Genomic DNA, 14,984 nt, shown 5'->3' on the forward strand with positions numbered 1-14,984 from the left:
TTTGTTTGGTGTATTGCTCGGCTGCGTGAGTGTCTGTTGTTGACTCGTTCAGTTGTACTCATGAGGGGTTGAGACTACTGCATGCACTAATAGATTTAAAACAAACTCCACTGCAAGGACAGAAGTAATTATGACTTCAGACATGGCAAATGATGATAATGCTCTCGAAGATATGCAGTCACTGGACGATTATGTGAAGGTGAGTTTGGGATAAACATTATTATGGTTGAAGGTTTACTTTAGGGACACCACAAAGGTAGCACATTTATTTAGCAGGAATGCAAATGAATTTAAGAGGAACTCACATGAGTGGATTCCTCGTGCTTTGTAGAAGTGGTTCAGAACGTGAGAGAATGGTTTAAGCCAATAGATATAAATTACATGGCAGGTATAAGACAAGAGGGCTCTGATGACCAAGGAAACCTTGGGTGCAGAATAAGTTCACTCACTAGAAAACAATAGAATCTATAAAAATCTCACGCATCATTATATAGCAGTTGATATTGACTGTAAATTTTCAATGTTATGATTGAACTAACCAACAACAAACTTCCTCTTTCTCCACACTGTTCCTGGACAGGTTGCTGTACAATCATTGAGCTTTGTTAATGAGCCTATGTTATGATTGAACTAACCAACAACAAACTTCCTCTTTCTCCACACTGTTCCTGGACAGGTTGCTGTACAATCATTGAGCTTTGTTAATGAGCCTTTATTGACCTCATATGTTTTGTGATGTTTTAAGTAGGTGAATCATCATCATGACACCTCATTTTTTGGGGTAAGATAGTGTTTTGAACCTCCCCTTCATTAAATAGTAAGTGTCCTTTCAGTTACTCATGTGGCTAGGATAGAGTAATGGGTGTTCATTCGTGATATCCTTCATTTATAGAATAAAGGGTTGCATTTGCTATGTGGGGAACATGGCATTTTATACTTGTTTCGCTTCATAGATATTTGCAGAGGTGTTTGTACCACAAGCTGTGTATAATTTTGTATAGTGAAACATTTTGCTCTCTGGTTAGCTTTTGCATTTATTTTACTTCATATTTACACAATCGACATAATATTTATAGGGTTACAGTGGACCTAGGTGGTGCAACATTTACTCAATAGTCCACACCATCCCATCACTGTCATAAAGTTACACCCACTTCTCCATAAATTGCCCTGTCATTGCTGCTTAAACTACCAATGAAGAAACTTGAAAGTGTCTCACAATAATTTGAAAGAGAAAAACGCAAGGTCTTTGTATTAAACAGTATGCTAGTTATTCAATGAAAAAATTCATGTTCTCTTATCTGCAACTGTGTCTTTACCTGATCATTTCAGAACATCATGAGTACTGTTCGGGGATGTCAAAAAGTGAGCAGCGAACTTCAGGGTTGGCATCATTACCGTGATTATGGCGGGGTTCAACGAACAATGGAACAAGTCAACTCCTGTGTTACATCACTGTAAGTATTCCCTATGCTCTGCATTGTGATTAAGTTCTGCAATGAATTTGGAACTACTGTAGGATATCTGTAGGATATACTGTAGGATATCTCTTAATTTGTTTTCTTCATTTCACAGAATTAGTAGCATCTTCAGTCATCAGGACATCAAGTTGGGTTTATCTGAGTACAAGCTACTTGACCAGTTTGACATGATAAGGGAAGGAAATGATGCTCTGCTTGAGAGAATAGTGAGTAGAATTTTTAGATTTGCACATTGTACATTTTCTGTGTTTCATTCTGTTGTTTATGTTTTGTTGTTGTAGTTGTTGTTTTGCTTTGTTTAGTGATGATAAGGAGACTGTATGCCTTGCCATTTAGGTTAGGCCTAATTACAACTACTACTTAGAAAGAAGTAGCTGCTATAGCATTTACCAGATCTTAGATATCAGACTAAATTATTTTGATTGCTTATGGTAACAGAACCATGGTACACTGTATGCTGTATTCTCAAACTTCAAACCATCCTTCACTATTCTACTTTTCTTTTTAATCTTTTTTATAATTGCTTCAGTCTTGTCATGCTCATGCTTCATTGCATTTTAATTCATTCCTTTTTATATACTTCCCAAGGTAAAGATTAGTTTGGACTTGCATCAGGATGTGGAACAAGAGAAGTGACTGATGCCTTTCAATGTTAGGAGGAAATTTAGAGGTATATGTATGTTGTCTTTTCCTAGCGCTACCTCGTGCATATGTGGGGGGGAGGGGGGGTGCCATTTCATGTGCGGTGGGGTGGCGATGGGAATGGATGAAGGCAGCAAGTATGAATATGTACATGTGTATATGTATATGTGTGTATGTATATGTATGTATACGTTGAAATGTATAGGTATGTATATATGCGTGTGTGGGTGTTTATTTATATACATGTGTAAGTTGGAAAGGATCACAATTTTGCGTGTGATCAAGATGTTCTTATGAGTCCACAGGGTAAATGAAACACAAAAAGTTCCCAAGTGCTTTTTCGAGTAATAATCACATCATCAGGGGAGACACAGAGAGAAATATAACAGTCAGTTGATATACATCGAAGAGACGAAGCTAGGATGCCATTTGGTAAACATGTGATTGTTTTGGACAATCACATGTTTACCAAATGGCGTCCAAGCTTCGTCTCTTCGATGTATATCAACTGACTGTTATATTTCTCTCTGTGTCTCCCCTGATGATGTGATTATTACATGAAAGTGCACTTGGGAACTTTTCGTGTTTCATTTTCCCTGTGGACTCATAAGAATACATGTGTATGTGCATGGGTTGGGCCATTTTTTTGTCTGTTTCCTTGCATTACCTCGCTAACGCGGGAGACAGCAACAAAGTATAATCAAATAGATAAAATATGTATCTTTTATTGACACTAAGAAGGCTTTTGTTAGAGTTCAATTGAATGTGGTAAGGAAAATATTGAACAACATGGGTACTGATTAGAGAGACTGAAGATTGAATTCAAAACTGTATTTTGGTCAGACTTTTACAACTCGAGCAACTGATAAGAAATCATGGGCTATAGTGAGAAAAAGCACTTTCAGACATTGATGAAGGAATGAAAGTTGGAGGTGAATAAGTTCAAGCAGCAAGTATGCCTTTTTCTTCTCTTCCACAACATTTCTAATCACATCTGTTCAACATGCGTTTTCCCCTTTATTCGTAATCTCACAAGTGGAGTTTCGTCATAGAGTTTGAATATTATTGTAGTGTGAGAATGTGAAAATAAATGACAACTCTTTCACCCTTGATGCTACATCCATGGGCAAGTACTACTTGAATGATCAAAGTGCACTCTGAGGAATTCTTGTTGCAGTTGCAATGAGCATATTATCTCTTATGGGAAGTTATGCTACAAGAAATGTGTAGGTCTTGAAATTTGATAAGAGCCTAACAACTGCTGATACAGATATTGGAGGTGGGTAAAGTCAGATATCAAGAGAAATAAGTGAAGAGGAGTAGAGAAGTGAGAAGATAGGGAAGTAAAATAGCAGTGGGTGAAAGACAGCCTTCTGTTTGGGTATACATGTATTACACCACCAAAGATGATTATGTACTGTTTATTGATAGAATACAAGTTATGAAGCATTATTAGAAGATATGGAAATGATTCTTATAACACGTAAGTTCTTCTGTTGATAAATTATGTTGTAAACTAAATAAGATAATTTGTTGAAAACATTTAAAGTTGCTTTGATATATAGCCAAATATTTCTTGATTTTCAGAATTCTGACATAGATGAGGCTTCTGGACTAAAGAAAAATTCAAGTGCTGAAGTGCTAGATACAGAAGTGAGGAAAGTTCAGGCAAGTATTATTTTTGTGATAAAGCAGTACACTGAGATACAATTTTTATGAACAAAACAGCAGTGTTTATCAACCCTCCCAGTACAGTTGGCATCATTGTGCATGTATTTTGCAGGTTGTTGCTAATGTCAATCTACATATTTGATTTGCTGCTACAAGCTGAATTCCATGCATTCAGTAGACTCTGTTGGCTAGCCACAGATGGCAACCCAAACAAAGGATGAGAAGCCTGGAGGCCTTAGTAATCTTCTAAGGAACATGTTTGGCAGTTATGCATCTTTACCCTTGGGTCATGCCACCTGAATCCACTTTGGGTGATAGGCATAATTGTTATTTAAGTGTAACAACAGTACTCTGATGGGCAAATTTTATTAGAATAAACCTGATTTGTGAAATTGTGTAGCTTCACTAATTCTTAAAACCTTTGGTGGTCAATTAATTGCATGGTAGTGAGCTACCCACCTTGATTTTTCAGTTTAGAGCCTGTTTAAAGTTTTTTTTTTTTTTTTTTTTTTTTTTTTTTTAGCTGACTTTTTTCTTAGGTATGTGTTTCCACAATTCATATATGTTTTAGTTAAGAAATATTTGTTTTATATTCCATATTTATATTCCATATGTGTGAAAGGAGAAAGTTGAGAGTAAATGTGAATAAGAGCAAGGTTATAAGGTTCAGCAGGGTTGAGGGACAAGTTAATTGGGAGGTAAGTTTGAATGAAGAAAAACTGGAGGAAGTTAAGTGTTTTAGATATCTGGGATTTGACTTAGCAGTGGATGGAACCATGGAAGCAGAAGTGAGTCACAGGGTGGGGGATGGGGCAAAGATACTGGGAGCGTTGAAGAATGTGTGGAAGGTGAGAATGTTATATTGGAGAGCAAAAATGGATATGTTTGAAGGAATAATTGTTTCAACAATGTTATATGGCTGCAAGGCGTGGGCGATGGATAGGGTTGTATGGAGGAGGGTGGATGTGTTGGAAATGAAATGTTTGAGGACAATATGTGGTGTGAGGTGGTTTGATCGAGTAAGTAATGAGAGGGTAAGAGGTATGTGTGGTAATAAAAAGAGTGTGGTTGAGAGAGCAGAAGAGGATGTGTTGAAATGGTTTGGACATATGGAGAGAATGAGTGAGGAAAGATTGACAAAGAGGATATGTGTGTCAGAGGTTGAGGGAAGAAGGAGAAGTGGGAGACCAAATTGGAGGCAGAAGGTTGGAGTGAAAAAGATTTTGAGCAATTATTGCCTGAACGCACAGGAGGGTGAAAGGTATGCAAGGAATAGAGTGAATGGGAATGATGTGGTATATAGGGGTTGATGTGCTGTCAATGGAATGAACCAGGGCATGTGAAATGTCTGGGATAATCCATGGAAAGTTTTGGGGGGCCTGGAGGTGGAAAGGGAGCTGTGGTTTCGGTGCATTACACATGACAGCTAGAGACTGGGTGTAAATGAATGTGGCCTTTGTTGTCTTTTCCTAGCGCTACCTGGCACGCATGTAGAGGGGGGGGGGATGTTATTTCATGTGTGGCATAGTGGCGACAGGAGTGGATGAAGGCAGCAAGTATGAATATGTGCATATGTCTGTATGTCTGTGTGTGTATATGTGTATATACATTGAAATGTACATGTATGTATATTGCGTGTATAGGCGTTTATGTATATACATGTGTGTGTGGGTGGGTTGGGCCATTCCTCGTCTATTTCCTTGCACTACCTTGCTGAAGCAGGAGACAGTGATTATGTATAATAAATGAATATATTTGCTTTTCCTTCATACTTGTACTTTTTGAGACTTGTATCATGAAAATCAGTTTTGCAACTCTGTATTTCTTTTCTTCAGGGCCCTGCTCCAAGCATTACTACTGGAAAGAGTGTTGTTCTGCTAGCATCCCGAAATGTCCAGAAGCCACAGATGTTCTTTGAAGTAAAGATCAATAATTCAGCTAAACAACCTTTTATCCCCATCATCAAAGAGAAACCCAACTCCCTCAAGCCACTTTCCATCTTGATATGTGTTGACAGTTGTGGTCGAGAATAGTGAGTTACTATAATTCTAAATGTCGATGGTTTTTGCTTATTTGAAGGTGAGTGGGTAAAAGAGGTGATGGCAGCTGTGTGAGCACTGGCTTCCTCTGTCATCTTGACCCATTTGCAGCACATCTAGCCTCACATCCCTATCACCTATCATCCCTATCATCATCTAGTACATCCCATCATTTCATACAACACTTCATATAACCTAGTTCCACACCCTTTTCACTTAGCCCCAGAACTTCACTGCCTGATCATACTCACCCATTACCATACTCCGCATCCCATCACCAAGCCCCACACCCTATTACCTGGTACCACTACCCAACAGAATGAAAAAGAAGGCTAAAGTTGATTGTCTATGTGCTTGAGATCTTTAGAATTAGTGGCAGGTAGATACCAGCCAGATGGCTAGTAGGATGATTAAGTCCTCATTTTGTGGAGGTTTGCTGATTGGTCATTTGGTGAATCCAGGCTGAGCCAGCATCTTCCAATCACTGAGAAGGTTGTTAGTAAAGGATGAGTGGTATTTACATCATTAAAACGCTGGGAGTTACAGGTTTGTAACACCCAGCCACACTGGAAAATGCCATATATGTAGCAAATTCCAATCCAGTTAAAAGTTGTCTTATGTATTCTTATTACTGAAAAGGAAGCTTTTTTTAGTACAGTTTGCAAGTGAGAAGCAGAAAAACCTTTATTCACATCTTACCTGGGAGTGTATAGGCCTGATCCTTCCTAATGCTCAGTGCTTTCCTGTTAAGGACCCTTTTTCCATTACCTCAGACTAGACATGTGCTTTTTCTTAAATTAGTCGCAGTTCATATCATATGTGGATTAAAGTACAGTATTAGGTAAAAGCAATGAAATCTAGAGTACATACTCTTTTTCATCTGTTTTACAAATCAAAGTTAGCATTACAAGTATAGTGACAATCAAAAATTTAATGATAATGCTTTTATTATAACACTGATAACGTTATTCAGACTGAGTATGAACGAATGTGGCCTTCGTTGTCTTTTCCTAGTGCTACCTCGTGCATGCACGCCGGGGGAGGGGGTGCCATTTCATGTGTGGCGGTTGGCATTGGAATAGATGAAGGCAGCAAGTGTGAATGTGTACATTTGTATATATGTATAATATGTATGTATACGTTAGCGAGGTAGCACAAGGAAACAGACGAAAGAAATGGCCCAACCCACCCACATACACATGTATATACATACACGTCCACACGCAAATATACATACCTATACATCTCAACATATACATATATATACACACAGACATATACATGTATACACATGTACATAATTCATACTGTTTGCCTTTATTTATTCCCATCACCACCCCGCCACACATAAAATAGACAACCCCCCCTCATGTGCATGAGGTAGCGCTAGGAAAAGACAACAAAGGCCACATTTGTTCACATTCAGTCTCTAGCTGTCAGGTAATAATGCACCGAAACCACAGCTCCCTTTCCACATCCAGGCCCCACAGAACTTTACATGGTTTACCCCAGACGCTTCACATGCCCTGGTTCAATCCATTGACAGCACGTCGACCCCAGTATACCACATCGTTCCAATTCACTCTAATCCTTGCATGCCTTTCACCCTCCTGCATGTTCAGGCCCCAATCACTCAAAATCTTTTTCACTCCATCTTTCCACCTCCAATTTGGTCTCCCACTTCTCCTCGTTCCCTCCACCTCTGACACATATATCCTCTTGGTCAATCTTTCCTCGCTCATTCTCTCCATGTTACCAAACCATTTCAAAACACCCTCTTCTGCTCTCTCAACCACACTCTTTTTATTACCACACATCTCTCTTACCCTATTATTACTTACTCGATCAAACCATCTCAAACCACATATTGTCCTCAAACATTTCATTTCTAGCACATCCACCCTCTTCCGCACAACTCTATCCATAGTCCACACCTCACGACATATTGTTGAAACCACCATTCCCTCAAACATACCCATTTTTGCTTTCCGAGATAATGTTCTCGACTTCCACACATTCTGCAACGCTCCCAGAACTTTCGCCCCCCTCCCCCACCCTATGATTCACTTCCGCTTTCATGGTTCCATCCGCTGCCAAATCCACTCCCACATATCTAAAACACTTCACTTCCTCCAGTTTTTCTCCATTCAAACTTACCTCCCAATTGGCTTGTCCCTCAACCCTACTGTACCTAATAACCTTGCTCTTATTCACATTTACTCTCAGCTTTCTTTTTTCACACACGTTACCGAACTCAGTCACCAGCTTCTGCAATTTCTCACATGAATCAGCCACCAGTGCTGTATCATCAGCGAACAACAACTGACTCACTTCCCAAGCTCTCTCATCCACAACAGACTGCATACTTGCCCCTCTTTCCAAAACTCTTGCATTCACCTCCCTAACAACCCCATCCATAAACAGCTTAAACAACCATGGAGACATCACACACCCCTGCTACAAACCTACATTCACTGAGAACCAATCACTTTCCTCTCTTCCTACACGCACACATGCCTTACATCCTCAATAAAAACTTTTCACTGCTTCTGACAACTTGCCTCCCACACCATATATTCTTAATACATTCCACAGAGCATCTCTATCAACTCTGTCATATGCCTTCTCCAGATCCATAAATGCTACATACAAATCCATTTGCTTTTCTAAGTATTTCTCACATACATTCTTCAAAGCAAACACCTGATCCACACATCCTCTACCATTTCTGAAACCACACTGCTCTTCCCCAATCTGATGCTCTGTACATGCCTTCACCCTCTCAATCAATACCCTCCCATATAATTTACCAGGAATACTCAACAAACTTATACCTCTATAATTTGAGCACTCGCTTTTATCCCCTTTGCCTTTGTACAATAGCACTATGCAAGCACTCCGCCAATCCTCAGGCACCTCACCATGAGTCATACATACATTAAATAACCTTACCAACCAGTCAACAATACAGTCACCCCCTTTTTTAATAAATTCTACTGCAATACCATCCAAACCCGCTGCCTTGCCGGCTTTCATCTTCCGCAAAGCTTTTACTACCTCTTCTCTGTATACCAAATCATTTTCCCTAACCCTCTCACTTTGCACAGTATATTATAGCATATTATAGTATATTATAGTATATTATAGCAATAAATCAGATGAATGCTGCTGCTTTATCACTTGCTTTGTGAACCATATATTTTCATATCATGGTTAATGATGGATGAATTTTAGCATTAGAAATCAGAGTTTGTCAACTCAACCGTCTTTTTGAATTAACGGAAATATATATTGTGCACATGGAGAGAATGAGTGAGGAAAGATTGACCAAGAGGATATATGTGTCGGAGGTGGAGGGAACGAGAAGTGGGAGACCAAATTGGAGGTGAAAAGATGGAGTGAAAAAGATTTTGTGTGATCGGGGCCTGAACATGCAGGAGGGTGAAAGGAGGGCAAGGAATAGAGTGAATTGGATCGATGTGGTATACCGGGGTTGACGTGCTGTCAGTGGATTGAATCAGGGCATGTGAAGCGTCTGGGGTAAACCATGGAAAGCTGTGTAGGTATGTATATTTGCGTGTGTGGACGTATGTATATACATGTGTATGGGGGTGGGTTGGGCCATTCTTTTGTCTGTTTCCTTGCGCTACCTCGCAAACGCGGGAGACAGCGACAAAGCAAAAAAAAAAAAAAAAAAATTGTGCACAGGTGTTTTGACTGCTCTACTGCAATGAAGGTTTCAGTAATGTAGCAGAAAGTAGGCATGATTTATACAGCAGTCAAAATGTGAAAAGTTAACTTACTTAAATATCTTTAAGGGAAGAAAATATTAGGGTTAGAGGTTGTGATGTTCAACCCATATAGGATGGAGTACATACCTAGGAGTGCCAGGATTTTACTTACCTCATCCTGTTTTGTGGGTAACTGACACTCTAGAATATTTCCCTTGTGCTACTCATAGTTGCCTGAGACATAAGGCATCCCTACATATACACACAGCATACTTTCCAGTTCAAATGAGAGCAAGAAAAGGCAAATTATACAAGTATGCCTTCAGTTTGGTTTGGGCTGAACAAGGTCAGGTTGTTTCACTTATCCTGTTGCTTACCTGTAGTGAGTGAAACCTACCCCACATTTTCTAAATCTGGTGTCAGAAAATGAAATGCATGAATGAAACTGCACATAATGGGCTCATGCCGAGCAGGGAAAAAGGTAAATACATTTCATTTTCATATCTGTTCATCATGTCTTTACTTAGGGAGGTAGCCTTTGAGGCAGAAATTATGCACAGTATTATTTCATGATTTCAAGGCTGTCTTTGAAAATATAGATGAAATGAAATATCTGTTTTAGTAATTGAACTGGTTAAATCAATATTGTATATAAAACTCCTTGGTTTGCAGTTACTCGCATCCATATGAATATGAGCTCCAGCACTGGAATCCACTACCCTCACAGCTGCAGCCTGTTACCCCAACACCCCCCAAACCTATGGCAGATACACCTTTCATTATGGTAAACACTGAAGATGACTTAAAGAAAATGGTTGCAGAACTCAGTACTTGCACAGAATTTGCTGTTGATTTAGAGGTAAGTTACCACAATTGAATGAAAGGCATATGTATATTTAAAAGAGTTTTGTATGCTTATCTTCCAAAAACGTTTTGGCTACTGACCACTTGCAAGTGCAAGGGGCATAATAGTCATACTCGGATCATAATAAGCTTTCTGTGGAAACAGTTGCTTGTTGCTTACATAGTGAAATATAAGTATGGAAAAAATAGTTAAGATTACCTTTGCAAGCATATATTAAAAAGAAAGTAGAGGCTAAGAAGTGAGAAAAGATAAAAGATATAAGTGAGAATAAAGAATAGAAGAAACAGAAAATGGTAATTTCTTCTACATAGGTAATCCCATTAGCATCAGAAAGAGAAATATAAAGAAAATGTTTTTCAGCATAATAGTCCCCATAATGAGATTTTGCCTAAAAGGCAGGCTAGTGTGAAGTGCTCGTTGCATGTCTTGCATGTTGAATTATTGTTTCTCTCTTCCTATATGACCATATGCTTTCTCCAATCTAAAGGAGAATTGTCATTTATGGATTGGATTTTAAAAGAAATGTTAGTAGGAGTATTAGACTATTTTCACACTTAGAATTAACACTTGTAAGAAAGCAGCCAGGTTACCACTGGTTGCACCATTTCTTCAGAATCCTGAAGCTCTTGGAGGCAAAAGAAAGATTAATGTACGTAATGGTCACACTTCTAACGCACCCAGTAAAATTGTTAATGTGAGTTTAAGTGCTCTTGATACATGATATTACACTCTTTCCATTTAAGATTTACCCTCCACTTCTGGTTATGACTAAGTAGATAGGTTTAAGATGTTATGGGTTCTATGCTCAAAAATAACACAGGTAAGGGATATTAAAGTAAGGGTATTAAAGTCTTGAACCAATCTTCAGGTTTAAGAGTTCAATGCAGTCCTTTAAAATGCCAGTATTATGGCAGTTGTTCATGTTGGAAATCATTGCATACTCAAATTCATTTTTCAATAAAAATCCTAACTAAAATTTGGAAGTGGTTCTCAAGGAATGTAGTATGACTTCTGCTATGTGGAAACAATATTTGCTGTGATATTACAAATGAAAATTGATTTCCTGGTGGATTAGTGGGATAGGAGAGAGGGAAAGAATACTACCCATATATCTCCTGCATGTTGTAGAAGTAGAAGATGACTAAAAGAGGCAGGAGCAAGGATCTAGTGGGAGCTAGAGGAGCTAGTGAAAGATAAAAAGAGGAAAAGTGAAGTGTATGGATGATACCTATAGGGAAGGAGTGTGAGTGATTGAGAGACGCACAAGAGAAAGCAACAGGAGGTCAAGAGAAAGTTACAGGGGCTGAAAAAGATGGCAAATGAAAGTTAGGGTGAGCATACATCAGCAAACTTCAGAGAGGGAAAAGATAATTTCTTTAAGGTGAATAATTGTGTAAGGAGAAAATGAGAACAAACTGGGACATCAATGATGGTAGCAGATAGGGAATTAGTATCAGGTAAGGATGGAAAGAGGAGCTGGAGCATTTTGAAGGACTTTTGAATGAGTTAGATGACAAGATGGCAGGTATTGGGTATTTGGGGCAAGGTATGCAAAGCAAGAGAGTCACAGCAAATGGTTTGATGAAAAGAGAAGAGGTGGTGAACACCTTGAATATGACGAAGTGTGGCAAAGGAGCTGATGTGGATGGGATTGCAGGTCAGTTTCTCAGGAAAGGGTTGTGTTATGGACTGGTTGGGTAGGATTTTCCATGTATGTACGGCCCAAGGTGAACATGAGGACTGGTAGAATGCCTATATAAAGAAGTGCCATTATTAAGAGGCATGACAAAAATTGATTCACAAATTACAGAAGTATGTCACTTTGATATACCTTGTAATTTGTACTGGAGAGTCATGATGGAGGGGATGGTGGCATGAATAGACATCAGATAGGAAAGAACAATGAGGCTTTAGGAGTTGTAAAGGATGTGTGGATCATATATGTGTTTTGAAAATTTGTTTAAAAAAAAGAATACTTAGAGGAAAAGAGGGATTTGTTTGTTGCATTTATGACACTGGAGAAAGTGATTGAAAGAGTTGACAGATGTGCCTTGTGGAAGACGCTACCATATATGGTATGGGAGGAAAGCTACTAGAAACACTGGAAAGTTTTTATGTGGAGAGTAAGGCATGTATGCAAGTAGAAAGTAAGGAAGGTGAGTGGTTTCAAATGAAGGTGGGTCTGTGTCAAGGGTGTGTGATGTCATAGTGGCTGTTTAGCTTGTCTGTGAATGGGGTAGTGACAGAGGCAAATGCAAGGGTCTAAGAGAGAGAGGCAAAACTTCAGAGGTAGAGGTTGTCTGAAAGGTGAGTCATTTCTTGATTGCAGATAACACATCTCTGTTGTCAGACTTGAATGTAAAAATTTCAGAATTAGGTGTCTGAGCTTCGAAGAGTGCTTAAGTGGAGGGAGTTGAGAGGGAATGTAAATAAAAGAAAGGTTTTGAGGTAGTAGGGCATGATGGGTTAGTCTGACTGTGAGTTGAAATGGAGAGAATTTGGAGGTAGAATGATTTAGGTACCTTGGAGTGAACAGAGCAACGGGTAGACCTATGTGAGCAGAAGGGTGATTCCTTGTTATCCAAACTGTGATTAAGGTATTATTCTCTTGATGTGGATAGAGTATGCCATTTTATGACAACGCTCTTTCTGAAAGCACACATGAAATTTACCCTGTCAGGTTATTCTCGAGTGTGATACAAGCAGCATCTGAAGCTCTTATATTATTATACTTAGTCGCTGTCTCCATGTTAGCGAGGAAGCACAAGGAAACAGCGAAAGAATGGCCCAACCCACCCGCATACACGTATATACATAAACGCCCACACACCTGCATATACATACCTATACATTTCAGTGTATACATACATACACATGCACAGACATCTGAAGCTATATCTTGAAAAATCATGTTATAAACTGAAAAGTGGGATGGGGTGCAGTTATCTGATAAAGACATTTGCATCTAAGTTACACATAAAATTTGCTTAATCACAGAAAAGTTCTTTATAATGCTATTATAGGGCTGCTCATTGTACAGCATATTATTATATGCCTTATTCCAGGATGTTCTTCAAATCATTGGAATGTGAGGTTTTCATCCTGACATTTTCATATCCATGATACATTAAGAAACATATGTCCTTTCATGATGATTGTTTATAAACATGATTTACCCTCTTTATTACAGCACCATGCATTTCGGTCGTATTTAGGACTTACTTGCCTAATTCAAATATCAACAAGGGAACAAGATTACATTGTTGACCCTCTCAAATTGAGAGGCAAATGCACTATACTTAATGAAGTATTCACGAATCCCAAAATAACAAAGGTGAGTTTTCTTTAAACTTTTTTCCATAACTACATAATTGTCATTTGCATGAAGTTTACCATATTCCATGTAAAAATTGTCTCTCTCCTTCTTTATCTCTTTCCTGATATAAGACACTTATTAGGATATTTGATCAAAAACAGCAACATAAACGAAGGCTATTATGGATTGGTATTAGAAAATGTATGCAAACTCATTTTTAGCCCATTACAATAACATACATATTTTATTGAGGGAGAAATGATGGATACTTTTTCTTGATTTTACAGGGGCATCTAACAAGGTAACAAACTCATAGGCAAACATTTTACCTTTTACTTTTTCCTCAACAAATTGAATGATTTACCTATTAGAGTGATTGAAAAGTAGCACCATCGATACATTTAAGAACACACTTGATAAATATTTTGCTTCAGATCCACATCCGTCATTGATTGTGCTTCCTTAGCTATATGAAAATATTATGATATTTTTCTAATATCTACTTTTACCACAGTGATGTATGACTTTCACATCTCTACTAATAGAAACAGCCTCAAAGTTACCAGTGGTCTGTTGCTGTTTGAATTCCTCTGTATTCCTTTCTATGTCCACTGGTTAATCTATCCTTACATATCTCAGAGATCTGTCCACTTCACCAATCTCTTTTAATATCTTAAAGTTTGTGATCAAGTCATCCTTCAGTCTTTTCTATTCCAAGGTGGGTAAATTTAAAGCCTCCAGCTTTTCCCAGTAGCTTAGCTCTCTTAATTTTTGTACTTTGTTGCACTCCATTAAACACTCCCATGATTTGGAAAGCAGACTTTATGATGTTGATTATGCAAAGTTTTTAGGTTAGAGTGGGGGATATAGTCATTTTCAACAAGTTTGTGTTATTACCATGTTGAATTGTAATGTTTTGAAATTCTTTGGAGGATGATGAATTATCAACACTGCTTTGCACTTCTTTCCCAGTGTTACTCTTTCCATTATGAACTGTTTGACTGGGCTATCCATCCTCTCCCCATTTGTCATCATTGCCTCATTGTTATCATTTTTTTCTGTCTGTATCTTTATCTCTGATGCCCAGTCCCTTTGGGGACTCCCTCAAATGGTTAGCCACAGCAAAAGAGTCTCCATAACTGTCAAACTCCATTGTTGCTCCTTTGCATTTAGTGATTCACCCTTAACAGGCCAATGGCATAGGGCAACTCTAGTCCAAAGTTTTCAGAGGCTCATACC

At 38.5% G+C, this 14,984-nt stretch overlaps 1 protein-coding gene across 3 annotated transcripts in view; it reads left to right on the forward strand.

Moving 5' to 3' along the window:
* The window catches only part of Rrp6 (exosome component Rrp6), a 65,457-nt gene continuing 50,473 nt past the window's right edge, over window positions 1-14,984 (forward strand). For 2 of the 3 annotated variants that reach the window (XM_071661056.1, XM_071661131.1), the window contains exons 1-7: window positions 1-199; window positions 1,333-1,457; window positions 1,576-1,687; window positions 3,711-3,791; window positions 5,630-5,826; window positions 10,237-10,423; window positions 13,620-13,763. In XM_071661056.1, the coding sequence (XP_071517157.1) occupies window positions 131-199; window positions 1,333-1,457; window positions 1,576-1,687; window positions 3,711-3,791; window positions 5,630-5,826; window positions 10,237-10,423; window positions 13,620-13,763 (915 nt within the window). In that variant the 5' untranslated portion in view covers window positions 1-130. The remainder of the gene's footprint in view (window positions 200-1,332; window positions 1,458-1,575; window positions 1,688-3,710; window positions 3,792-5,629; window positions 5,827-10,236; window positions 10,424-13,619; window positions 13,764-14,984) is intronic. The other variant, XM_071660991.1, reaches the window with a different exon arrangement.

This window comes from Panulirus ornatus, chromosome 1 (genome assembly GCF_036320965.1).
Source record: "Panulirus ornatus isolate Po-2019 chromosome 1, ASM3632096v1, whole genome shotgun sequence".
NCBI lineage: Eukaryota > Metazoa > Arthropoda > Malacostraca > Decapoda > Palinuridae > Panulirus > Panulirus ornatus.